The 26,990-nt window shown below is 46.2% G+C and overlaps 1 protein-coding gene across 2 annotated transcripts; it reads left to right on the forward strand.

The window, feature by feature from the left end:
• The first annotated feature begins 321 nt into the window (after positions 1 to 321).
• Positions 322 to 26,259, forward strand: SLC5A9 (solute carrier family 5 member 9). Of its 2 annotated transcripts, XM_067301217.1 has the most exons (14): positions 322 to 501; positions 2,404 to 2,475; positions 4,943 to 5,047; positions 6,917 to 7,081; positions 9,846 to 9,951; positions 10,539 to 10,619; positions 11,393 to 11,598; positions 12,398 to 12,533; positions 13,496 to 13,603; positions 14,110 to 14,260; positions 15,494 to 15,662; positions 16,208 to 16,423; positions 23,060 to 23,207; positions 25,316 to 26,259. In XM_067301217.1, the coding sequence occupies exons 1-14, from the start codon at positions 373 to 375 to the stop codon at positions 25,522 to 25,524; spliced, it is 2,001 nt and encodes a 666-aa protein (XP_067157318.1). In that variant the 5' UTR covers positions 322 to 372; the 3' UTR covers positions 25,525 to 26,259. The 2 variants fall into 2 exon arrangements, with proteins under 2 accessions (XP_067157318.1, XP_067157320.1); XM_067301219.1 differs by lacking the exons at positions 11,393 to 11,598; positions 12,398 to 12,533; positions 13,496 to 13,603 and having other exon boundaries at positions 323 to 501.
• Positions 26,260 to 26,990: the final 731 nt, after the last annotated feature.

The raw sequence follows: 26,990 nt of genomic DNA on the forward strand, positions 1-26,990 counted from the left end.
TTCTAGGACACTATGGAAGAAGGTGATGGGAAACATGGGGGAACAAGCTGATCTGACATTTATTCCTTTGCCATCCTGACAAAGGCTGTCCCGGATGGATAAATGGAAAACAGAAGAGACCACTGGTCAGAGGACAGAGAAGCCACTGGGAGAGATGTTCACACCCCAGAGGTGCAGGGAGGGCCTTGCTCATGAGCCACGGTCCCAAAGACACATCAGGGGCCCCCAGGCAAGCATTAGCCGCAGTCCTGCCTGGCTCCTGCTGCCCACTAACACCTTCTCCACCCTGTTAATTATTACAAGGGAACTGAAGGAGGCCAATGTGCACCAAAGTCCAGTGCAAAAGGGAAAATCAGCAGTTCGTTTGCAGCCATGAGCCAGCCCATCTCAGCCGCCACGGAGCTGCCCACACTGCCAGAGGAGACAAGCGCGCCCTTTGGGGTGGCCGACATTGTCGTTGTGGTTGTTTACTTCGCCTTTGTCCTCGCTGTTGGGATATGGGTGAGTTTCCAAGGTAACCGGGTTTAGCTCTGCCTGAGAGAGAGCACCTGATCTGCACCGGGCCCCTCCTGCGTACAAAGGTATTTGCCTGCAAAGTGCCTGCATTATCCCAGACCTTACTGAGCAGGTTTTGGAGGTGACAGTGATCTCCCTTTGAGCATTCATCCCTCCCCCACTTCCCCATATGGGGACAACTACGTGGTCATTCCTTGCATTCCCTGAATGCTCTTCTGGGGTTGGGGTCCATCTCCAGTGTTGCAGTGTATTCTCAGACCAGGCTGGTGTCAGGCAACAAGGGCAAGAAGGAAGCTGGGGTGACGAGGAGGAAGACTGAAATGAAACCTTAAAAAGATTGTTATTTATTATGTGTTCTTGCTTTGCAAAGGCATCTTTCATAGATATCTACAGTGCTGCGGTTGGCTGAAGCGTTTTTCTCATTCCTAAGGGGTACATTCAAGGAAAAGTCATTAAATAGGCTCAAGCAGCCTCTCTCCAAAGCTGGACCACCAGAACTCCAAATGAAGAGAGGCAGAAGCAGAGTGTAACCTGGCACATCTAATAGATACACTAAACAATTTCTGGAGCTGTTGCTGATACCAACCACTCAGGCTTTTTCTGACTTAGTGGTAGTGCTGCTAACCAGTCCAGGTACTGCCATGCAGATTGGTGTTTTGCAGCAAACCAGTCTATTATGGTGTCCAACTGCAAGGGCCTAGTGGCTGAAAAGAGCATTCACAGTGAGCCTCAGTAACACCAGGGGTGCTTGCTAGCCTATGGCTGTCCTATGGCTCTTGAAATCCCTGCAGTTCCCATGTAGCCCCTAAATGGGACTGAGTAACACGACCACACTAATGCAGGGCTCCTGGATCACTTGAATCCACAGCAGTGGGAGGACACTAGGCAGCAGGGACTGCTGAAAGGGGCAGTGCTAGTCATCCTGGTGTGTAGCTGCATGCCATGTCCAAACTGATTCCTCATCAGGATCCTATGGGATACATGGTTGTCTCCTGCTTCCCACCCTTGGGCCATGCTCTCCATTGTTTGGCTCTGAAGGTGTTTGCTAGGTGCTTGGCAGCTCTGAGCCATATGAAAATTTGGGTCTGCAACTCCAAGGAAAGCTGCCCACCTTCTAATGAGGATATGAGTTCAGAGGAAGCATTTCCCTCATTGTGGTCCAGCTACACTGATCGGGCATGTTGGCCACTTTCCAGGGCATGGTGCTGATTGTTCTTTCCCTCATGCTGGGGAGAAATTGAGCTCCTGCACAGGCTTCACGCTGGTGCTGCTCTTCCTGGGGTCTCCACAGCACTCAGAGTCTCTGCTTTGTCCTGAAAGGACATCATGAATACCATGGTTTCCTTCCTCCAGCCTTGTCAGAGAAGAGTTCCTGGTCTTCCCTAGGTATCAGCAATAAGATTGCTATTGCTATCCCAGAGTGCCTGTAAATCAGAGGTACAGCAGGCTCTCTCTGGACGCAGGAGGATAATGACTGTTGGGGTCCCACCGGGCACTATGTTCAAAGAAGGGCTCTGCCAAGGTCACCACCACCAGTACTGGAAAACCACAACTTGACCCATTCCCAGTCACCTCCACTACCTGACACCTGCACGCACATCTTTCCTCCCACATCCAAGTGGACAACTGAGAGAATGTAAATCCTCTTCAAAATCAGGTCTCATCCACGTGGGGTCCTGCTTTAGCCTGCATCAGAGCCACCTGCAAACTACCTTTCTGTGCTGCTCTGAATAGGGGGTCCAGTTGACTTCAGTGATGCCTGAGGGAGCAGAACTAGGGTGGTGGAAGAGGTAGCTGACAGGATGTTTCAAGGCTAGTGGGATGGGTGCTGGGTCTGGCTTGAGGGTGGGTGAATGGAGGCGCTTACCTTTTTTCTGTGTTTTTCAGTCATCCATACGAGCAAGCCGGGGGACCATTGGAGGCTATTTCCTGGCAGGACGATCTATGACCTGGTGGCCTGTGAGTGAATTGCTCCCTCTGTTTCTCATGGTTTGAAAGCAATTCCAGATCCAAAGGAAGCAGGTCTAGCAAGGGGACCTGGTTCATACATTTTTTGACCATAGCCTTGAGACACAGGGGATCCACAAGAAATCATCCCATGCAGTTTTGCTAAAGGGCTGCAGCCTGGAGCTGCCAGGCCAAAAGGATAGTTTAGCATCTTCAGTTTTTAAAATGCTCAATTTCTCCACTAAAGTCAGCAACAAAAATGTTCATGTTGGTAGATGTGAGGGAGCTCTGATTGCACATCTGGGTTTGAAACCCCCTGGCCCCAACTCATGAAACATATGGTTGTCCCCAAAGCCAAGAGAGCATTAGGTAATCTAGGAATGTACTATCCAGTAAAAATGCATTTAGAGATTCAAAAAGAAAACAATCTCAAATCTCTGGACTTGTGATCCAAGCCCTTGCTATTTAGAGTAAAGTCGACATTATTGACTAACGATGTAAAGGATATAAACTTCAAACCACCAAAGTATAAATCTTCACTATGAAAGAAAAAAATCTGTTGAAGGTGCCTTTTCTTGGGAGTGAAAGGTACATATAAAAATAATTTAAAGGAATAAAAATGCCACAGGAATAAATATCCTTTTCAGCCAACGCCAAACTCTAGCACCATATATCTCTCCAGTGAGTCATGGGTAATGGAATGCGCTTCTCAACCAAAACACTGTGTTTTTTTCATTTTTTTTTTCCTTTGGATGTGCATTGCTCATAAATTCGCTAGACTTAATTTTCAACCTCTTCCATCAGAGACACACATGCATCTCTAAAATCTGTTATTTCTTAAATGTTCTTTATACTTCTGTCTCAGCCAAGTGGCATTTAGTGAAAAAGCTTAGCTTGATGTTTTTCTCTAATTGGGAAGGGAGAAATTAGAAGATATTAAAATGTAACATTTTCTTATCAATATCCTTCTTCTTTTAAAACAAATTTCTCATTGTTCTTGGGTCCAACCACAGGTGGCCACAAAGTCTGTTCAGTTAAATATGTTGGTGCAGGTTATTCTTCAGTCTTGGCTCGTCTGACTTACCTTCTTAGGTCCAAAGCAACCTCTAATGTTGTTCACTTTTTGATTTTGATTGTCCAGCTAGAGAGCTAATTCCAGCTCTGCAGATCTTTCTGCAGGTTCAGGTCCCCGTAGCCTTGACCTTGAATATGCAATTTACATGCGTATTTTTATGGGAGTGACAGATTTCTGCTGCGTGTTGGACAGCCTCAGACAAACCCTGACATTATGGCTGCTGCTCCTCTGCTACCGTCTTCTGTATTTCTGTGTCTGTCTGATGTATATATCAGGAAAACTGTTTACATTTCTTGGGAGCTCCAGTCCCTCTCCAAGGTGCAGAATCACATTGCAGCAGCCAGCTCTCTAATCAGGACTTTTCTTAGATAGATAAGAAGGAAGAGCTGTTGGCAGGATTCACTGTGAGCATTCATGCCATATTAATGTTTTACTTTGCTCAGAAGAGAGAAGCAGGTCAAATTCCACTATTCTTTGTTTCAAGTTGAGCAGTACCAGGGAGAGAAATGCTACTCACAGAAGATTTGGCTAAAAGCAAACTTCTCTGGAGAGTTAAGGGCTCGACTTGTCCTTTTGGTAACTTCTCAACTGACCCTGAAAGTGATTTGACCTTGGCATACAGAAAGGAGGTGTGGCTTTGTGCCAAATAAAAGTAGTAATTAAGTCACATATTCTTTGGCCTGTGTTTAAAGCACCTTGGAGCTTGCATTTTTCCAATTAGAGGGTCAATGAGCCGTGCTAGGGATGGTGTTATAGTCAACCTGTGGCATTAGCGATTTCCAACCTACTACAGAGCTGAGTAACTTTGAACCTACGTGTAGGCAATGAACACAAAAGACTGCATGTTTCTAGCATTGTCCTTGCTATGGGTCAGTGATCCCCTTCCTTAGGAAGAGCTCCAAAAGAGCACCATGGCTATGTAAACACTACATCATGTTCAGTGCAAGACTTAAAGAAGGAGAGATCTCTGCAAGCAACAGAGAGGTAGAGCCCAAAGGGTCAGCAAGGTTGGAGAAGGCACATTGCTAGCTGTATAACAAGAAAACAGAGAAATCTATCACATTTCCTGGTCAGTGAGGTGTCCGATTTGGCTGCCACCAGACTTCCCCTCCCTGCCAGAACTGATATATATCTAAGGAGACCATTGACAAAGTGAATTCTGACTCTGCGATTAAAATTTGCATTGGAGTGGGTGGAAGGCAGAAGACACACCTTCTTTAAGACATAAATATGTAAGGTCTTTTTAAAAGAGGTGGGGAGAAAACCCAACTCTCCATTACCACCCAGCCACCTACCTGAAAGGAACCAAGGCCCTGGGAAAAGTGCCTGAGGGAAACGTTTACACCAATATAGAAATTTCTCAAAGTGACTTTCTGTTATTTGTGCCTGTGCTGTGTGTTTCAGATCGGAGCATCTCTGATGTCGAGCAACGTGGGCAGTGGCTTACTCATTGGCCTGGCAGGCACTGGAGCAGCTGGGGGCCTTGCTGTTGGGGGCTTTGAGTGGAACGTAAGAGTCAGCTAAGCTGGCAACTAAAATATCACTATTTACAAAGGGACTGCGGGGGGGTCTCTCCAAAATCAGCTGCTAACAGTATCGGCAACTCCAAGTTCTCAAACCTCAGGAGAGAGACCTCCAGAAATTGAGACAGCTTTAAGAACATGACATCTTAATTTTACTTTAAATGGAATCCACTTAAATTATTAGCTCTCTGACCTTCCCAGAAGCACACGGGCCATGTTTTTAAGCTTTAGTCTGCTGTCATCAAGACGAAGATAAAACATACCATATGACAAAAAGGTACTTGGATGATCACAGGATTCTGGAACAGGAACTTTGAAAAAAGGCATCGTGTGCTGCTAAATGCAGTTTAAAGCCATGAGAACTGGCAACACTGTATTCACCTGTCATCTTCTGAAATGTGACATCTCTGGGGTGAACATCTGGGTGCGAAGGCAGATCTCATTCTGCCCTATTGAAATAACCTGGAAAATTGCCACTGACACCACATGGAGCATGAAAACCGGGCCCTTTGTGTGTGACACTAATGAAATTTCTCAGCTGCAGTGATGAGGAGTGAGATTAGTGCCAGCCTCACAATACGCATCACTCACCTACCTCTAAATCTCTTGTCTTCATCAGCAGAGACTGCTAATAGTGCCGGATACTTGCCCAGCACAGGCAGGGCCCACCAAAGGCCCTTTCCTGGTGTATGTATTCACTGCAAATGTTTTTTCCTAAACCATTAAGATCACCTTCAAACGCTTTGTGAAGAACCCAGAGCCTGCATTCAGGCTGATGCACGTAGAACATATCAATATTCCTGTATTTTAAGTAAATCAATGCAGATCATTTTAGAAACCCATGAAGACAATAGATTGAATTTTAGGGCAAATCTAACTTCATGAGTTTAGATTCATTTCTTTGAGATTGGAAAGGACCTTAGGATATTCCTTTATTTTTTCCCTGCAGCATGGGACACCATTCAGCTACAAGGATCAGGGGCAGCTATGGGCATCTTTTACCTAAGCCTGTCTCAGCCACTGCAGGAGCCATAGGTGTTCTCCTAAGTCTCTCACAGTCTCTGTCTCCAGGGCTCAGTTTCATTTCTGACAATTTAAATGACTAATCTAAGGAAAATCTAGACTAATATAAGGTACTTGGATGAAAGGTAATAGCCTGAGACATCCAGGAGGTGGGGTTTGATAGTTTAGTGGCTTTTTATATAAATTAAAGATCTCCTGTTTGGACTTTTGCTGGGTTTTAGAGAAGAAATACATGCTGGGAGATGCCTTTATGCCTTCCAAAAGAATCTTCACCTGTAGCAAAGCAACTGAACTGCCCTTGATCTGCCTGACACAGAAGCAGATCTGTCTGAAAGTAGAACGTCCTGGTAGATTCTTGCTGTTGCTTATTTTTATGCTCCACAGGGACTCTGTTGCCTCAGCCACATCACTTGCTAATCAAGCAACAAACAGATGCTCCCATCCTTCTCTGAATCTCTTAACTCTTCAATGCCACAGCAGCAATGACTGCAAAGGCCAGCAAATACAACATCTCCTTTTAGACACCCATAGCAACAAAATACATCATCTTGCCAGAGGCACAGAGATGAAACAGGATGTGTCACCCTGTGACAAAGAGGCAAGGGACTTAGGAGGAAAAGTTCAAAGTTTATAATTCTGTTGCAATAATTCATCTATCATCATATCTGCCGAGCAGGGACAAAATCCTATGTGCATCCCCCAGACTGTTTTCCAAATGTATTGCATAGCACTTCACCTTTTTGCTTCTCAGGGTGTCCACTGAAAGAAAAGCAGAGACAGACCTTCCCATGTGTTGAATCCTGTGCATTTATTTTCTCTTTCTTGTTACCAGGCTACCTGGGCACTCCTGGCTCTCGGCTGGATCTTTGTGCCTGTTTACATCGCAGCAGGAGTGGTCACTATGCCCGAGTACCTGCAGAAGAGATTTGGAGGGCAGAGGATTCAAATCTACATGTCTGTACTGTCCCTCATTCTCTATATATTCACCAAGATATCCGTATGTATCCAATTGAATGCAATCTTTGTGTCTAGGGCAGTCGTAGGGCTTCCTGGAACAACGCAGGGCAGCTCAGAGATAACTCAGATGTCCTTGAAAGGACCAGCTCAGCTATCAGAAACAGCATCACTGTGCTAGTGTGCTGCTTTGCTCAAGTAAATACCTGCCTCTGCATTGATCATGGAGACCTAGCCCGAGAGAGAGAGAAAGAGAGCCCTCATTAAACAGCAATGCACAGTGAGAACTTTACAGGGATATGGCAGCTAATTGCTAAACAGAATAAATACCATAGCTGTCTGCCTGCTTTTACCCATCCATCAGAGCAAACCTTAGGCAATGTAGACAGGGGAACAGCCGCAGCATTACCCCATCTGAGGATTTGGCAGGCTGCATCTTGTAGATGTGAAATTCTCTTAAATTACCATAAATCTGCATTGTCCTGGTGATTATTTTGATGTTGTTCTTGTAATTGAGTTTTCAACATTATTATATGAACATATTACAGTTATTCCTATCTCTCTCTGTTATTTGTGTTGTATGGTAAAAGGGAGATAGATTCTAGCTTAAGACAAAACTCAGCGTCCTTCCTGGTTTCTTGCTCCCTGCTGGTAGCATTGTATCCTGCTGGTAGCCAAAAAACAGTGTAAACTGTTGGGTATTTCCTTTCATTTAAATGTCATGAATGCAGGTGGAGAACTTATGCTCAGAGATTTGATAAGGACTACCTGTGCTCTTGAAGGGAGACGACTATATTTCAGAATCCATTACAAGGACTGAAAATGTCTGTCCTTTGTCTCCAGCTGATTGCTCCATGTCCAGTCCAAGTTAGTTTTGACTGGACTCTGCCAAAGTATTTGATGTCAAACTGCCCCAGGAGACATTGACTGGAGATGGGGCACCCACATGTCTTTGGAAGCAGACCTCAGTGTCTTTCTCCCAGGCTGACTGCATCTCAGGTCTTGGGAGATGTGTTTCAAGGAGCTAAATAAGAACTACCCACTCACTAGGCATTCACACTGGGGGATCTTGAGGAGAAGTGGAGATGTGAACAGGATGAGAGTACTGAATAGACTTCCTCCTCTAACAGCCAAGTGCTGGTCATGTCACTCATTGCTGCTACCACTGTCTCCAGGTGCTTTGCTCTGCAGGATTGAAGAATTGTCTAAAATGAGGTCTTGCAAAGAGACATTTGGAGCAGAATTGGACACATGCAGGGTAACCGGAAGGTCTTTCCTGCCATAGCACAGCACCGTGCACAGCCAGGCACTCAGTGGGCATGGTGGAGAGACCAGTCTTTCAATATGACTTTCATCAAGGCAGTACTTGCCAATGCCTTTCAGAGCAGGACCCTAGTCATTGTTGTTTCATCTCAGTAGTTTCTCCTCTGTGCAGCTAATTCACACGTGGCTGACGGATGTGGCTAATGGAGTTTATGGGCATGACAGGTGCTTTCTATTAACCACTGCCTTTGTTTGTAGAGAGCTCATTTAGTGGCTGGCTGGACAGCAGGCAGTTGGTTACAAAAAGGATTTTTCTCCCTTTGTTTTTTGACCAAACATTAGGTTAGCAACTAGGGCATTGTAGAGTCCTTCCTGCTTGCAAAGAAGAGCAGAGAACTGAATAAACAGCATTGTCAAAGGAGTGGTCCTGCAGGGCTGCAGAGCTCTTTGCATTTCCTGCTAGGAAGTCAAAGACCAGAATAGAGTTGCTTCTGTAGTGTCCTGACACCAGCACTTCAGAGCATGTCTCAGGGCTGCAGAATCAGGAGGTGTACTGGATGCTTGCTTTCCAGGTGCTTAGTTGTGGAATATAAAATAGCAACTTTTGCCCCATCCCTTCTGTCTCGCTTTGCAAATGCCTTTGTCTGTATCTTACCAGGTTTACAGGTGTCCTTCAGGTTGATTTCCTAACACATGCACATCTCCCATATCACATTCTGCATCTGAAAGATATTTATCTGCATAATTTTAGGTTTCTCCCAGACTCTGGTTCCCCTCTCTCTGTTAATAGATCCAATCAAAGTGGAGCCTATGGGGATTTCTGTATTTCTGGTCAGGCCCTCAGCAGGTATAACCTGTTTTACTGGAGTCACTCCAGCACGATGAACTGCACAAATAGAAAAGCAGGCTGCTGACCATTTCAGACAAATAAACCATGGCACAAGATACAGTGATTCATCAGGGGTCTTTCAGGCTGAGAGTGTCTCCTGGCCATGAGGCCACCAAGCCACAGTGATGGGAAGAGCCTGGCCTGTGTTACTCGCCCCACGTTCCTCATGAATCTGCCCTGTGGAGACGTGGGCTCAGTCCAAAGGCTCCCAGGGCATGGGGTCCACTTTTCCATCTGTTGCCTTCTCCCCACAGATCTCTTCACAGTCAGTAAATGGTGTGGCTGTTTCCACCAATACCTCTCTGTGCCAGTGAGGAGCCAACCTTCATGTGCCATGAAGGCTGCTCGTAAGATAGTCATCATTTTGGTAGCTTTGTGGTCCCTTGGGGTGGGACCTTGATTTTCAGTCTTCTGCTGCCCCAGCTCCCAGAAACTGAGAGCTGTGACCTGGAGGAGAAATATTCTTTACACTGAGTACAAGAAGATTCACTACCACCAGCCCCCTGCTCTCTCCTCCTCTTCCACTTCACCTTCATGGTGTCCTCCCTTGTCATTGCTTTCAGCCACAGAGGGCCGCAGATTGCTCTATTTGGTTTCACTTGCATGAAGCACTACTAAAGTCAGACCGGCTTTGTTGTTTTTTATTCAAATCCAGACAGACATTTTCTCTGGAGCATTGTTCATCCAAATCTCTTTGGGTTGGAACCTCTACTTGTCCACTGTGGTCTTGCTAGCAGTGACTGCTGTCTACACTATAGCTGGTAAGTAGCTGACTTTAAAAGAGACTCTATAGCCTGGAGCCTAGAATATAAGTTATCCCTTTCTTCTATAGGGAAAAGTATTCAGGTCCTGATCTGTGGCAAAGACTCCTCTGGCTGTGTGCAGTACCTGCACTGCCGTCCCCAATTGTTGAAGACCTCTGACTATTCCTCTCTTCCCTCCTTGACCAAGGGGAAATCAGTATTTGGAGAATTTCACTGTTTTCTAGAGGAGTTTCTCATATTGCAGATGTTTCTGGATCCCCCTGTGCAGATAGGTGCCACTGCCCATTTTTGCTCTTTTTTTCTTTTTGCAACATTGGCGTCTTTAGCTGTTAAGATGTTGAACTGCAGCTCAGGAGAGCTGTTTTCACTGCCTTCAAGTCCTCTCCTGAATGTGGAGAAATGAGTCAGCCAGTTCCTCACAAGACGGCTTGTGAGAGATCCTGGGGTCTAGCTCGGTACCAGGTTCTCCTGGTGGGTCTGTCTTGAAATCACAGGGCTGGGGCAAAGGAAAACATTTTCCCAGGTGAGGTACCTGTTTCCATGTATGTATGTGACCCACTTAACACCTCTGTTTATCCTGACAGGTGGTTTAACAGCTGTGATATACACAGATGCGCTGCAGACACTGATCATGGTGCTGGGAGCTTTGGTGCTCATGTTCATTGGTAAGGGGACCTGCAGTGGCACCATCCTCTAGTTTAATGATCCCAAGACCATTAGACCTTAACAGGATATTTCACCCTTTCATGTATGTCTCAGAACTGGGCTTTAATCATTCACAGAAGTGGTGCTAGCACAACTGGAACTTGCTCTTCCCCCAGCAAGTCAGTCTTGCTTCCTCCTTTGCACTAACTGTACAGATGTGAGGTTCTGTATAACGTCCTCTTGCCTGTTTGGGTTTACCTGGAGTTGCCAAAGAGCCTGCAAAGCTACACCCCCCAGAGCCAAATCCTGCTGTCACTATGCTCTTATAAATTCAGGATAATTCAGCTGACTTTCCTTGTTGACTTTGGGAGTTATTGTGGATTCACCTGAGTGTAACTAAGCATTAAGAAAAGAAAAAGAGAAACACCTGAGCATCATCAGTCTTTGCTTTAAGTCTTCTGGGCAAACAAAAATACAGATACACCTTGTTTCATTTCATACCTTCCTATTCCAGCTCTTGGAGGGTATTTGAGCAAAGGCCAGATTCTGAGGTCGTCATGGGGATTAGGATCATGGAGATTTTCTTGCACTGATCCTCTTCCAAGATGCACTGTTAAAACCACAAGGACTCTGGGTAAAATCTGACTGATTCCTGCACAAACCTTGGCCACCAAAAGCAAGGGTGGAATGAAAACAGATATGAGAGGAAGATAGAGAAGAATCACGAGACTCAGATAAAGGAATACCTTTGCAGGAGGCACCAGACCTTAAATCACTACTATTTTCTTTTCAGGATTTGAAAAAGTTGGTTGGTATGAAGGACTTAAGGAGAAATACAGCATGGCAATACCAAAGGTCATAGTCCCAAACACAACCTGTCACCTCCCACGTGCGGACGCCTTTCATCTGTTCAGGGATCCAATCACAGGAGACATTCCTTGGCCTGGCCTTATATTTGGCCTCTCGGTGCTGGCTCTTTGGTGCTGGTGCACTGACCAGGTAAAGGACATCTTCCTCCTCTCTTCAGGCAAACCACTGCAGTAGTATTTCCAGGACACTCCTCAGTTTGTAGATCTGTGAGCCGAAAGGTGTTGTGCAGGAGTTACTGCCTCCATTACTGGACTAGACCAGAACAGCTCACATCTTCTACCTTCTCAACAAGCTTCTAATTTTGTGCATTTATTAACTGGGGGGAAAGCATGTTATTTTTGTCTGTCTTTATCCCACTGTGAGCTGGTGAGTGTCGGGGGGGGGGGGGTTATGCGGTTAATTTGACAAGGAGGTGAAGGAACTGCCTCCCCAGTGGCTTTGTGTGGACCTCCAGGCAAGCCACTCATATCCCAGCTCATCTCAGTTTTCTTATCCCTATCCAAGCTACAAACAAGGAAAAATGTATTTGTTTCTTAAGAAGATTGCTTTTGTGGTTCAAGGTGAGATAATCACCAAAACCCACCACTGAATTTTTACCAAGTCCACTTCATTCCTTGTCTCTTGCTGCTGTGTGCATTGCTGCACAGCCGCTGTGTCTCCAGTCCTCAAGGTGGCTTCGTTTCAGTCAAGGGCGAAATGATTCCTGTAAAGGAAATTTCCACGCTGCCCTCTCCTATAGCCTGTGCACTGAGCACTGAGCAGTGGCAGCAGGCAGCAATCAGCTGAGATGGGAAAGTTGTCACTGGCATGCAAAACACCCTGGGATCCTGCTAGATGAAAGTCATCCATGAGAAGAGGAGAGAGGGGATGAATCCTGCTATCTCTGCAGTGCTTCTGTTTACTCCCTGCTGCCTTTCACTAATTGCAGGTGATAGTCCAGAGGTCTCTCTCTGCCAAGAACCTCTCCCATGCCAAAGGTGGATCAGTGCTGGGAGGGTATTTGAAAATCTTCCCAATGTTTTTCATCGTCATGCCAGGAATGATCAGCAGATCTCTTTACCCAGGTAGGCCTTCCCGTGTTCCTCACTGTAGGGTGTTGCTTGCATGGGCCTATGCAAGCAATAATCCCAGCCAGGCCCTCTAGCACTGTTACACTTCAGCACCTCCCCTGTCCTCGGAGTCCTGCAGGCATACTCAGATACATTGCTGTTGCACACTGATGTTCTCGTGACCTCCCTCCACTTCTGCTGCTCCCACAGTAGCAGAAGTCATTGGGAGTAGCCATGTTGGGCATGTTGTGCCATTGGGGGCGTATAGCTCCATGCTGTGAACATTGCATGCATCTGTCTATCTGGAGGAGGTCAGTGAGAAGAAATATATGAAGCACCGAGGTAGTTCTTCAGGTCCTTATACTCCCTTAAGGGAGTATGTCCCTTAGGTATTTGGTGAGAGTCATAGCAATCTGCAACAAAGATTCATGCAATTCCTGGTGGATTTTGCAAGGCAGTTTAAATCCCTCCTCTGGGCAAGACCAAGAGTTCCCCTCATGTTGTCTCCCAAAGAGCACTTGTTGCTGGTTTCTTTAGAGCATTCTGCTTCTTGGAGAGAATACCCTTGTTAGGAAGACCAGTCCTCGAGGAAAACCTAAGTGCCTCTAGTGTTTCACTCCCAGATTTCCTCAAATAGGAGTAAATTAGCCTGCAACACTCTTGGTAAGCCACCTGACTGGCTCATAGAACCAATTCAGTTCCTACAAAGAACAAATCACCAAGGATTACAACTAGGTAACATCCAGCAGTGTTATTTCTATACCTTGAAGAAAATTGCAAAACGTCACCTTGAAATTTCACCTTTATTTTATGACATAAAATGCTCTTCACCTCAGCTCACTCTAGCAGCATTTCCATCTATGCCTCTGAATTTATATTAAGCCACAGAGGGCATCAAGATTTGTTCTCTTGAATTATATGTCCTATAGCTAAACAGGCTTTACGCTAACTTGTTATTATGTTCCTGTCTTCGACAGATGAAGTGGGATGTGTGGACCCAAACATCTGTAAAAAGGTCTGTGGAGCTGCAGTGGGTTGTTCTAACATTGCCTACCCTAAACTCGTAATAGAACTCATGCCCGAAGGTAGGAAAACTTTATATGTGCAGAGGTGGGCTTGAGGCAAGCACTGCACGGTGGGATCAGACTGCCCTTATCCATTATAAAGATGAGGAACTCTTTTCCTGAAGTTATTAGCCATTGGAATGATAAAATAACAAGTCTTTTCTTCTACAACATAGTAGAATATGTCTACATGTGCGGCACGACAAAAGAGATTAGTGAGTCCGGTAAGAAAATGGAAAGTACCATCTGCAAAAGATCCTGAAAGAAACAAAGCATCTTCTGATTTTTCAGCTGAATTGTTTGGTTGCTATGTTTTTAAGATATATATGTGGTACATGCATTTAAAAAAAGAAAAATCTCAGGGTTTTTTTTTGTGGATGCAAGACATGGGAGTTAGTACTCAGGAAGTGCTGGTATCTCAGTCTGAACCAGGCCACAGATCAGTCAAGGCTCTGATGCAGCACACACTACTGCTGCTGGAAGGCAAAAGGTCTGCTTCTGATTTTTGTCCCCTTTTTTTAACCCAGGGCTCCGGGGTTTGATGATCGCCGTGATGATGGCAGCCCTGATGAGTTCCCTCACCTCCATCTTCAACAGCAGCAGCACTCTCTTCGTTATAGACATCTGGCAGCGGATCCGCAAAAAGGCTTCAGAGCAGGAGCTGATGATTGTGGGCAGGTCCTTATATTTCTTTATGTCTCATTGCTCTCATCATCTGTTTTGACTGCAGTATTTACATTCTTCAGTTTGGCTCACTGAGAAAACACTCGTGCCTAAAACATAGAACAGGAACAGCATAGCCTGGGAAAGAGCATTATGTTTTCTAGCTTCAACTCAGATAGACTGAGCAAGGAAAAACACTTGAGCTTAACTCTGAGCTAGATAGATCATCACTTCTCTCTTCTCTAAACTTAACATAAATACTGCCTTAATTGTAATATACCGAAAAGCCAAAGATTCTCTGTAGTTAACATCACCAGCAGTTTTTAAAAATACCTTAATTTTGCAGCAGACAGGAATGATACAGTGCAATTGTTCCCTTTTCAGGGAAAAGAGCAGCCTTGAGCTGGGCCTCCCAGCTCTCTGCCTCTGTGATAAGTTATAGTTCCCCTTACTGGCGAGCTTTAGTACTGCATTATATCAGGGACATGCATAGTTCTCTTCCTCACAGAAGAATTTGAGCCACATTCTGCATGTTTGTGGTGCTTTTCCTCTCTGCTCACAAACAGTAAGTTTCAAAACTTTGATGTGAAGTGGGTGAAGGATGCAGGCAATTGCATACTTCACCACCATAAGGTACTGAGAGGGAAAGTACCTCTTGTTCAGCAGTATGGGGAATCCTCTTTAACAGCCAGTGCAGAGATGGAGGAGAGTACTGCACGCACCTGAGACCCCAGAAGTAATTTAGTAAGCAGCAGATGCACTGGTATTTGGCATAAACACTAGACTGAGCATGTTATCTGCCTGGAAAGGCAGCAGAAAGGTTGTTAATGATCCAGTTCCCTATCTCCGTCACATCCAAGAGACAGTACTTTGAAAAACACCTCACTCTCTAGGACACACCAGGCTGGGGGGCTTGCAGTGATCCAGCTTGTGGCAGGAGGGCCCTGTACAGAAGCACCATGTCCTTGTGGAGCTCTCATGCAAGCTGACCAGCAAGTCCCAGCACAGCACTCTCTGAAATCTATGAATGAGCTCTGGGGATTAGTTGTATTGACTTTCTAGAGGAGAATAATTTTCTCTTTTCCTGTGTGCACAAGAAGAACCCTTACATTCTTCTTGAAAGTGATCTGTGGATTTTTTTCTTAGGAAATTCTGAAAGCAATCGGAGGTGTGGTTTGCTGCAAAACTTTATTTTCTGGAGGACTCCATCACCTGAAGAGTTAATACCCTTTTATCTTCATCTTCCAGAGTCTTTATCCTCATCCTCGTAGTCATCAGTATTCTCTGGATCCCCATCATTCAATCAGCCAACAGTGGCAAGCTCTTTGACTACATTCAGTCCATAACCAGCTATCTAGCCCCACCAATCACAGCTCTGTTCATCTTGGCAATCTTCTGCAAGAGGATTAATGAACCTGTAAGTAAGTGGAGTGTCATCAACCAATTGATACACATATTTGATTTTAATAATAATAATAAAAAAAATCCACTCACTATCTAGGCTTGGAGTCTCTTTAGACTCAAAGCCGGCCCAACTAAAGTGTGGCAATTAGAAACATTTTCCTGGCATGCATTAGTGGATGCCTCTGGTGCATGGCGGTTTGCTTCCAAGAAGCCACTGCAAGTGATACTTCTTGGCAGTCTCTGTTGAAAGCACAAAAGCCAAAGTTTTTCCACCCCTCAGGGATGGTGTCTTAGGGTCTGGCTGGAGGCACGTTGCTAGGAGGAGACTCTTGCATTTTCTGTGCTCTATCTGTTCCATGTTCAAGGGCAGAAAAAGAAAATCAGGATTTTTAACTGAAAATGTCCTCCTCTGATGTGTGTCAGTGTGGGATTCCATCAGGCATAAAAGGTTTTAGTCTAAGAAAAGAGCCGTATTAAAAAAAAAAAGAAGAAAAAAAAACCTTCAACCAAAGGTAACATGTGCAGTGACCTTTTTTGCCTATGCTTACTTTTTCTCAGGGTGCTTTCTGGGGCCTCATGGTTGGGCTGGCTATTGGTCTCATTCGGATGATCATGGAATTTAGTTATAGCACACCATCTTGTGGTGAGGAGGACAGAAGACCAGCTGTGCTAAAGGACTTGCACTACCTCTACTTTGCGCTCATCCTCTGTGTCATCACTGCCATTGTCATTGTCCTTATTAGTCTTTGCACCCCTCCGATCCCTGAAGAAAAGGTAAGTGACTTGCAACGGCACCTTTTTCTTAGAGTCCCAGTTTGGTTTCCTACAATCTGGCCTTTTCTCTTCCTCCCATGGTTGAGAAATGTTGTGTAATGCATATGCTGCAAAGAAGCACCTGTTCCTCAGCTTTTTATTTCCCAGGTCTCATAGTGTTAATGCTTCCTGAGGCACTGAGTGCTCAAAATTGAGTGCAAGTTCCCATGCTGTGCCTGAAGCTGGGCAGACACTACAGCCCGTCATAACTGGAATAGAAGGGAGAAGAAGAAGGGGGAAGGAGAGGAAATCATATTACAGACGGCTGCTGAGGAGGAATTAAATATATCTAATTGTAGCATCTACCCTATTTCAGCAGAGCCAGCATCAATCTTGCAGGCAAACAAGATTAATATCTTCTGCAACATAGGCATTTAGGAAAATAACATTTTGTCCCAATGTGATCTCAATTACATTTAATAACTTTGAGTCAGGCGCAGTTTTCTTTTACTTAACAGATTTAAAACAGCACAGAGTTTGGAGACTTTATTTAGTAATACCTTAAAGCAACTCTTCCCTTTCCCAAGTTCTAAAGCAGCTGTCAATATAACAAAACTGCCATCTACCTCTGAAGGAAGGTTACTGGATAAATTTTAAAAACATTCTTTTCTGTCTAACTTCCTAAAGAAATAAGGATGATGTTGTCATAGTAGTTCTCTCTGCTGCTTCCTCATAGCTTGTGAAGCATTAACCAGCTCCATCGATGTTTGATTGAATGGTAGTGGTGTCAAAGATCCCCAGCTCCTAAAGACTGCATGAAAGCAGGTGCTCAGATGGAGAAGAGAAAGAGACTCTTTGTGCCTGCATTGAGATACAGTCTCAGCTTTTATTAGCTATCAGAGGATCCACATGGGAGTGAGAAATACTGGCAAGGAGACGCCATTAGTTCTGCTGCTTACGGGATGACTTGTTCACTACTGCTCGGGGGTGGGCAGATGGCTGCCAGCAATTAACTGCTGTGGTTTAATGAGTTCCCACTCATCGGCTGACCTGTGATAACTAAGCATGTGCAGTGCTCCCTGCCCACAGCAACAGCAAGATAAGATACATTAGCGTAACACTGGCAAAGAGTGAACATCATACCGATAGTGCAGGAGATGAAAAACTGGCCACAGCACCTACAGACTTCTTAGTCTGATCTCAGTGGCAAAGAAACAATTAAAACACATTTTAAGAGGTGGAGGGAATAATAAAAGGTGTGTAGATCAATGGAAACTGAGACAACATGCAACATGCATTTACCAAGAGTAGAGTATGCCTGCCTAACCTGATATGTTAGACAAGGGAAGCTTGGTTTATCTTAACTAGCTGGATTTTATAAACTATGTTTAATATCATATGGGATGTGATTAGCTACACTGGGGAAGATGGTGGTTAGTAAAAGAAGTATCTGGCTGGAGGAAGGTACCTTCTGGTTTGATGTTATCTAGCTATTTCATTAATAGCTATGTTGCTAGAGCCTCCTAACTTTGTATGATTGTTGTTCTTGTTGATGATAATGACCTGAAATCTCACAAAAGAAGAAGTGTATGAGCTTAAAGACTGACTTATTAAATAGGACTGATACTAAATTAATTAAACATGCACAGAGGGGCTAGTAAAACTAAGGGCTGCTACAAGCTGAGGGCTCAACACATCGAACCACCAGAGAACTGAAAAAAAGCCCAGAGAGTGTCTCTTAATGATGGGATGAGCAACTACTATATGATGGGATGAGCAACTACTATAATGGCATCAGGGAAAAAGAGGTTATGACCATAACAGATTCCATAGAAAGGACTTTCAGTAGAAACAGGTGAGTTTAGAGCTATTGGACTTAAGGAACCCTATTGGCATAATTCTCAAAGAGCCAATGCTCTTGCAAAAGGTAGGTATGACGGGTAATGGTCCAGGGAGGATGGCTAACAGGAGGGCCAGGGAGGAGAGCGTTTTCTCTGAAAGAACAGTGCACAGTTATCCCCAGAGAGCAGAGGCCAGGGGGTGGCTGCCCCCAAACACAGCTGGAGAGCCAGGGAGGGAGGGGAGCCAGCTAATGCACAATGCTGGCACGAGAGCAAGAGGGATAAAGCTGGCTATCAACAAATGTAGACTGGACTTTTTTTTTTTTTTTTAAGTTTTCTAAAGAAAGATGTTCAGTGTAGCCTTTTGGTAGGCCACGGACCCCATGTAGAGGTAAGCTTGGCACTTGACTTCTGTGTAAGAGATTCTGTTTAAGATAATGAGGTGATTGCCCATGACAGCAGGATGCTGGACATGGAGACCCAGATGAGTTGTCTGATGATGGTGTCTAATGGTGATGATCATCAATAAGTCAGCAATGTCCCATGTGTAACCTCCCTGTGCCTTCCCACCACAATGAAAATGAGCAGGGCTAGCAATTTGTGCTAGTAAACGGTAACTAATTCCCTCATTGAATGGCTCTATAGGACTGGTGGAGTCTGCCCATATTTGGTTTTAGTCTGATTTTCATTGACTTCCTGCTATTTACCCCCAGTTTCAATAGGAAAGATCTGACCTTGTTCCTCAGAGAACAGCCAAAGCAAAGGGGTGGTTTTTAACCTGAGGTAGACGCCAGTATAGCTGGGTTGCTGCCTGTCTGGCATGCATCTGAGTGGACGTCATTAAAATCAGCATCTTTAATTTTCCCTCAGTCAGACTCACTCCAGCTTTCGCCCTGCACGCAAGCACCAGTGTAGGGTTGGGCCATTATGTGCAGCGGAGCGTTTTCCCATGCTGTCCTACTGATGTGCTTGGGTGGTGCTGAGGCGCCCCTGCGAACAGGGGTTGTCTCCTTGTCTCAAGTCAGTCTGTGGCTGTGCTGAAATGGCTGAAGGACAGAAGGGTTGCGGGGAGGAAAAGCAGGAGGTAGATATCAGAACGGACATGTCAGGCTCCAACCCTCTGGGTAGAGACTAGCACCTGAACTTAATCTTTGACTACAGGCAGTGTTGAGTTTCTCTTTGTTTTGCATGTGAGTGGGCAAACTGGCAGTGAAGAGCCCTCATGTCCCTCTGATAGTGGCTGGGGGAATAGGGGTCATTCTAGCCAAGGATATCCGGAGATTATTCCTGGCTCTGGCCTTTCCAGGCTCTGTATGCTTGGACAACTCACTGAATGAGCCCTAGATATTCCCCCACAGAATTGCATGGGGATAGTTCTGCTGGCTCTTATCTGCGCACCGCTTTGAGATATAATGATGAAAGACACCATATAAGAGCTAGGAATCAGGCCATTTATTTTGTCAAGCAAAAGGAAAAGAAAAACAAACCACGAAAAAAAAGCCAAGGAAATATAATGATAGATCAGACTTCAGCAGATGTAACTCAGCATAGCTCCATTGCGTTCAAAGACCAGGAACAGCTGTTGAACTCAGTTACGCCACTTTACACCAGCTGAGGATCTACACTGGACAACTTTAAATATTGAATCTCAATACTTTGCAGATAGCAAATGGGCAGAAGGAAAAAAGAGATTTGTATCTGATGTTAGAGCAGTACAGTTAATGTGCCTGGCTTTAAATGAATTACAATCCAAGAACTGCAAGCTGTAGCATTTTCCCCTGCTGTTTTGGACACTCTCCCATCCTGTGGTGATTGATGCTGTGCTGGAAAACAAGTATGCAAGGAATTTGTTTGGTATGCTCCAGAGTTCATATGTCTTCATTGTAGGTAGTCCATATTGTGTCACGCCGTCCTTGAAAACCCTGCAAAAGAGCTTACAATTAAATTTGAGACTGTGAAGCTGAAACACAACTGTCAGGTGCCAGATGGCATTTTGGAACAGAAGGATTTATTCTAGTTTACAAACAACAGAAGAAAAACTTTGCTGAGTTCTTGCGAACTCCCTTGTCTGAGGAAAATATGGAGGGGAAAAGAGAGAAAAACAGTCCACAAAATAACAGTGCTACACAAGAAGGTCACCTACCCAGGGATCAGGGCTTAGGTTTGCCTGTCAGGCTGATGGATCAGCAATTCCAGCTGTTGTGCTGCACAGTCAGGAAAGTTTTCCCAGTGTGCTGAGGTCTGATGTCTCCTTTAGGTACATAACCTAAGGCTGACTACATATGGTAGCCAGCTTTGACATGCCCAGTTGGTCTGAACCTACACCATGCACTCCTGAGGTGCTGAAACTGGGCAGGTTCAACCTCCCACAGCATCATTTAGTGCCACTGAGAACAAAAAGTGTTTGACTCCTGTGGAAACCAGGCACTCATAAAGGAGCAAACCAGTCAGTTTGTCCAGCAAACCCCAACCCTGGCTCCATGCCTGCATCTACTACACAGCCCTGGTGATGCCCTGATGGAAAAGTGCCGGTCACCAGCACCTCCTATGCCAGGATCTTAAAGCACTTTGCAAATGCTCTGCTGTCCTTCCCACCACTGCTGAAATGAACCTGTAGAGACAGGGGTGACTTGGGTGGAGGGGGAGTCATATGTGCCTCTGTTCGGCTCTGCTCATGATGCTGCATGGCCAGGAGCTCTGCAGCACAGGAGAGGCACCGCGGGCTGCCCGTGGCAAGCCCAGAGTGAGCGTGGCAAGAAGAAGCAGGTCTTGATGGAGTGGCAACTCTGATCATGCACAGCCTCCCCTTTGGGTGCTGCAGCTGGGAACAGGCCAGTGCCGTCATCCTCTGCTGCAGCCCAAGAGTTACTGCGCCCTGGTGAGTGCAGACCCGCAAAACCCCATCCACCAAGGGGCTGAGTCATCCCCAGAAGAGCTGGGTGGCTCTTCACAGGCAGCACCAGCTCCCATGGGAACATGGGGCTCCCAGAGCGGTGCCCGTATGTGGCAGTGTTTCTAAGGTCCAAGTCAAGTACGCTAAAGCAGTTCCCCCATCAGCAGTTCTCTATTTATTTATTTGCTCGCTTGCTTTCTCCACATATGCAAAACATGCTCCGTCCCCTTCCTTCAACCCTGTCCATTTGCAAATTTGTGCCGAGGCAGTGTAACAAATTTGCTAGTCGTGCTGTGGCTGCCTCCATGGCCATGAAAAGCTGCTGGCTGCCCTGGCGTGTTGTTCTGGGTGACGGCAAAGAGGATAAAGAGGGACCTCAAGGAATTTACCTGGCCAAAACCCACCCCAGGGAGGGTTGAAGCTGAAGCATGTGTGTGAGACTTCACTGATGAGCGCCCATGGGTCCCTCCTGCTCTCTGTGGACGAGGGCTTGGGTGAACAGCTGCCATGCTTGTGGGCTGCCCCCGCCAGCCGTCCCCAGGGCAAATAAACACTGAGAAGGAAAACAGTGAACGAAAGCAAATCTGGCAGCTCATCACTCTGCACACACTTGAGGCAGGAGAGCACATCTCGGCTGAGAGCATTACTGATGGTGCCTAAGCACCGTGAAGGGCATCTCAAGGCAGTAAAGGGTCTGCTAAGCTCCCTCTGGTTACTGGGTATGTTCGGAAGCAACAGCTATTATCCTGAAAGGAGAAAAAGGATATTTTTTTGGTGTGTGCTTTCCGAGGTGTTACTGACCATTCCCCTCACTCTGGAGGTACCGCTCTCCCTCCCGACCAAGGGCCTGGCTCTGACAGGCTGTGGATTCATGAATACAAGGTGGTGGCTGGTTTTATTGAACAGGCTGGCTGCTGTCAAAGAGTCATGTCCTGGGTGGGTAGATGCTGATATGCAATGAGGTAACCCAGGGGTCTGTGCTGCTTTCAGCACCTACCTGGGAATTGCTCCCATCTGGCAGAATCTGAGCCCCAGGGAAACTCCAGTCCTGACAGGTTTTGCTGCAATGGGCAAAAACAGTCATTCAGTGACATATGCATGGGGGGGGGGGGGGGGAAGTTTCTTGAATTCTTTAGTACCCTGAAACTTTGCTATGTTCCAGTGACATTTCCTAAGTGATTTAAAAAAAAAAAAGAATCCTTGAGAAAGATGAGGATCATCAAAATCAAAGCAATTTAGCACATCGTGACAAGAAAGATTAGCCCTGCCCAATGCTCATCTTGGTTGAAAATGATTTAAATAAAGCTATAAATCTTCTGGAAATTATGCAACATTTTGTGTCAGCTGGAAACTGCTGCCTAGATTTGTGTGTGTAAAATTCAGAAATTAAACTCACGTTACTTTGTAAGTGACCCATTTGAGACGTTCATTTCCATATGGGCAGAGCAAGGAGGAACCTCTCCTCAGATAAGCGAGTGACTTTGCCTGATGTGTGGGCTCCAGTGCAGCTTCACTGCCTTGGTGCCGTCCTGCGGCTGCGGTGCAGCATGGGCAGGTGAGGGAGGACATGCTATGGACCGTGCCAGCCTCTTGCAGGCAGGATTGCTCAGTGTGGGCCTTGCTGTCCCGCTTGGCTACATACAGAGGCTGAGAAAACTCTGGTGCCACCAAGCTCCTTGGAGAGCCATGGCCAGCTTAAATTCAAGGTTGATCTGTGAACCCCTGGGATGGCACTGGCTACCCTTGCCAGGGTGAGGGCATCTGCATGAAGGGGAGGTGGGAGGAAAGCAGGGGAACATCATGGCCCCAGAGCAGCTTTCCCAGCTTCTTCTCACACCCATGCCCCACAAGCAGGGACATGCCCGGCTCGCCAGTTTGGGACTGGTGGGTGCTAACCTGTTTACTCTCCATCCCTCTGTACAGCTTGCTTGCCTGACATGGTGGACTAGACACAGCAAAGCACCCGCCATTGACCTGGAAAATTATAAGAGTGAAGCAGCACAGATCAACCCAGCCACCGGAGAGAACAACGTGGTCGAAAATGCAGAGTTGGGTGATAAAGAACAGTCAGGTAGGGTGCCTGGCAGTGAGCAAGCACACAGGCCTGCCTGGGGGTCCACAGCCATGATAGGGTCCCCCAAGTCCCTTCAAAGCCCCAGAGAGGCCATCCGTTGCATTCACGGGAGTCATGGCTTGTATTTACGGGTGTGCCAGTTGTGGAGACGAAACAAATGAATGTGTAGTGGCTCTTGGCCTTCCAAACATATCTTGGAGGATTTACCTTCATGCCCAGTCCTCTGAAAGGCTCAAAAGGGCTGCCACTCCTGAAGAGCAAAGAAAACCCACCATTCATTAAAATCTTATTTCCTTTTTCTCCTTAAACAGGATATTTACCCATCCAAATGACCCTGGTCCATCCCTGCCCCAGTCACAATGTTATTTTAGCACTTCAAGCCTGGACAATTAATGGTATGATGGACTCCTTAGATGGGGGTCACCAGCCACCTCCAAACAGCCCCTGGCAGGATGAAGGTCTGTGCCCAGGGCCTGGACCCAGCTCCCCTCATGGGCCTGTGCGTTCCTGACGCTGCGTTGATTTGTCGCTTACAACATGATTTTTGAGGAGCTCCATAGCACAATGGCAGGGATAATGCTAACGCTCAGGCATGGCAGGCCCTGTAACCTCATCTTCCAGCACACACGAATGCCATCCATTCCTGTCGTCCAGAATGGCTAGCAATTAAAGCATTTATGCATGTGCTAGAGATGCTTCCTCCTTTCCCCTCTGCTGTCCCTATTGGATTAACTCACTCACTGATGCTATAACCTGTTACATCAAAATGGCGTCATGGGTCAAAAGGGAACATACTGCACTGGGAGCTCTGCTACTGACTTTTTGGATGCCCCAGGGTAAATCTACAAGCCTCTGTTTTCTCATTTACACTATGCCAAGGATCCTCTTACTTTAGGATAAAAGCCACGGTTAAGACTCAGACCCGAATTACTTAAGTAGCTGTGTGCCCAACACAGTGTATTTAAAAAGGGGGAAGACAAAGCGACAAATGAGCTTAAAGAATTGTCAGGAAGGAAAAAGAGAGCAGGAGATGCTACATCTGCAAGCTTTTTCAGAGTGGCCAGAGGTTTCTTTGGCAAAGCCACTAAAAATTTCAGCTTTTTGATTTTGAGCTTAGCCTTCCAAGGTCACAGAGCAGAAACACTCAGAAGAAGGGCAGTTACACAGGATGCATGCATAGGATTTTTTTTCACTCTTTCCTTTTGCTCATCAAAGGATGTCAGTAGCAATTACAGCCAAACTAAACAGAAGTGAAGCACTAAAGAAAACACTTTTTTTTTCTTTTTTTCTTTTCTTTTTTCTTTTTTTTTTTTCAACAGAGTAAGTTTGGGCTTAAGTTGAATGGAGCTGTTCAGCATTATTATTTCTTATCAACTCCTAGTTCACCTAACTAGCTCATCTTTTTATAAATTAATGTCTTGGTAATTTGGTAATTAGTAATGATGGGAAAGGAAATGCAGAACACAGCAGCTGACAGTTTAATGAGTTTGGTTTTTTTTTTTTTTTTGGTAACACCTTTTTCAAGGCCTTATGACATTCTACCTTTCAAAGAAAGTTATATTTGGAAAGAACACCCAGTGACATCCACATAGCACTGGGCTGACAATTAAAACATATACTTCACCCCGCACAGCACGTGTAATAAATAAACCAGGCGATCTCTAAACAGACCGTCATGCTGTCAGAAATTTGTGAAAGTGGATGGAAGACTGGTTGGGGAGGAAGGAGAAACGTTCTGTTAGTTAATTAACGAATGATCCATGTCACAATCAACTGACAGTAATCAGGCTGCGCTGTAGATGATCCAGGCAGCGCTTTGCTTCTCCCTTCCCTCCTCTCCTCTCCTCTCCTCTCCTCTCCTCTCCTCTCCTCTCCTCTCCTCTCCTCTCCTCTCCTCTCCTCTCCTCTCCTCTCCTCTCCTCTCCTCTCCTCTCTTCTCTCATCCTACCTCGTCCCTCTCCCAAGCCTTGCCCTGGGAGTCTCCTCCCATCCAAGGTGCATGCCAGACCCCACTGCAGATTGTCCAATGCACCTCCAAATTGGAGGAGCGTGGGAGGAATCACCAGCTAAGGGATAACACCCATTTTTCTGCCCGTCTCTTGCAGCAGCCAAGCCTCCTTGTTGGAAAATGCTCTACTTCTGGTTCTGTGGACTGTCTGCCAGCCCTGTACCCACACTGTCCCAGGAGGAGAGAGCCGCCCTGGAAAGGAAGCTCACCAGTATTGAGGAAAAACCCCTGTGGAAGAACATTTGCAATGTTAATGCTATTCTCTTGCTGGCCATTAATGTCTTTTTGTGGGGATATTTTGGCTGAGGGTGGGGAAGCAGCACATGTCTTTTTTCCTCTCATTGCTCCTCATCTTCTCCCAGCTGGTGCCATCAGATGACAGAGATACTCGTAATGGTCCTCGGACTGGGCCTTGGCGCAGCCCTTCCCCAGAGGCACTGCTTGCTGGCAATGACTGTGGGGTTTGGTTTCTCCATAATTAAGATGAGGTATGACCAAGACTCAAGCCTGGTCACATCTAGGGTTCAGGGGATATGTGGGACAGCATGTGGGTCAATCAGGAGACCTGGGGTCAATTTTAAAGGCTCGGAGCCAAGTCTGGCAGAGAGCTCGGCTGCAGCACCTCCAGGGGCCTCCCGCCTCACGTGTACCAGCTCCGGGTTGACTTTGCACCACTGGACTCAGAGGAATGACTGCTGGTTTACTCTGGTCTGGGGAAGGAGACTTAAATGCTATATGTGTTGAATTTACATGGCTAAAATTTGGGTGTGGTTACGCTGGATCAGCTAACCCCAGGGACAGCCCTGGCTCTCGCGCTTCCCAGCCAGAGCCGTGGGTGACACCAGCCGGCTGCTGCTGCCCGAGAACCTGCGTTAGCCGGCCCCCAACAGCAAGGGAGAAGGGGGCTTCACCTGCCCAGATCTCCCCCGTCTCTGTCACGTAACAGTGTGTCTTCCTTACAACAACGTGATCCTATTTATTCATCGGACCAATCCTGCCCCTTAACAGCATTACCAGCAATAAAAGTGCCTTAGTAACAAAGCCAATTTTGACTTCAGGTTATTGTGGTTATATATCCTGTGCTGACGCACAAAGGTCTCAGTGGGACCATGTTGTCCTGGCAGTGGAAGGAAAATAAATGCCTCTCGTTGGTCCAGGTTGCCCTGGCGTCTGACCCATCCTGGTAGTGTCACGAAATGTAGCATGGCCATAACCTTTCAAATCTCCTCCAGACGACAAGGTGACAGTCCCCACTATAAATATCTTTGCCAGGTGTTTAGGAAGCTCATCCAGAGAATGTTAAAAATGCCTGCAAGGAGTCTGAGTCTCGCTCCAGCACCCTAGGGACACATCCAAGCCACCAGGCATGGCCTGTGCTGGGAAGCGAGGGTATCCAGCAAAGCACAGCACCATGAAGATGAAGAAAATTAGTCATGATCCAGCAAAGAGAGGAGGCAAAGGACTCTGTGCCTGCCTGGAAAAGGGAGCCCTGGGGGTCTGGTTTCCTAATTCTGGATGGAGGAGCCTGAATTAGCCATGGCAGGACGGGTGCAAAGAAAAGCGAAACAATAATTTGTGCCCTGTGTGCACAAGGCTGCACAGACGTCGCCCCAGCTGGCCGGGTGCTCCCTGCCGGCAGCCGAAACGGCCACCTCCCCGCACCGAGCTGCGTGATTGCCCGCCTCCCCCGCTGCTCCCAGTGCCACCGCTGGAGCCGAGGGCTCTTTTCTGCGTCTTTTTATAGCCAGAGGATTTTGTTATAGTTGTTGTTT

Source organism: Apteryx mantelli, chromosome 8 (genome assembly GCF_036417845.1).
Source record: "Apteryx mantelli isolate bAptMan1 chromosome 8, bAptMan1.hap1, whole genome shotgun sequence".
Lineage (NCBI taxonomy): Eukaryota > Metazoa > Chordata > Aves > Apterygiformes > Apterygidae > Apteryx > Apteryx mantelli.

Excerpts from the sequence above, each read along its gene's own strand:
- SLC5A9 (XM_067301217.1), top strand. The coding sequence starts at position 373 with ATGAGCCAGCCCATCTCAGCCGCCACGGAGCTGCCCACACTGCCAGAG. Across the intron at positions 502-2,403 it reads TCCTCGCTGTTGGGATATGG|TCATCCATACGAGCAAGCCG; the intron begins GTGAGTTTCCAA and ends TGTGTTTTTCAG. Across the intron at positions 2,476-4,942 it reads GATCTATGACCTGGTGGCCT|ATCGGAGCATCTCTGATGTC; the intron begins GTGAGTGAATTG and ends TGTGTGTTTCAG.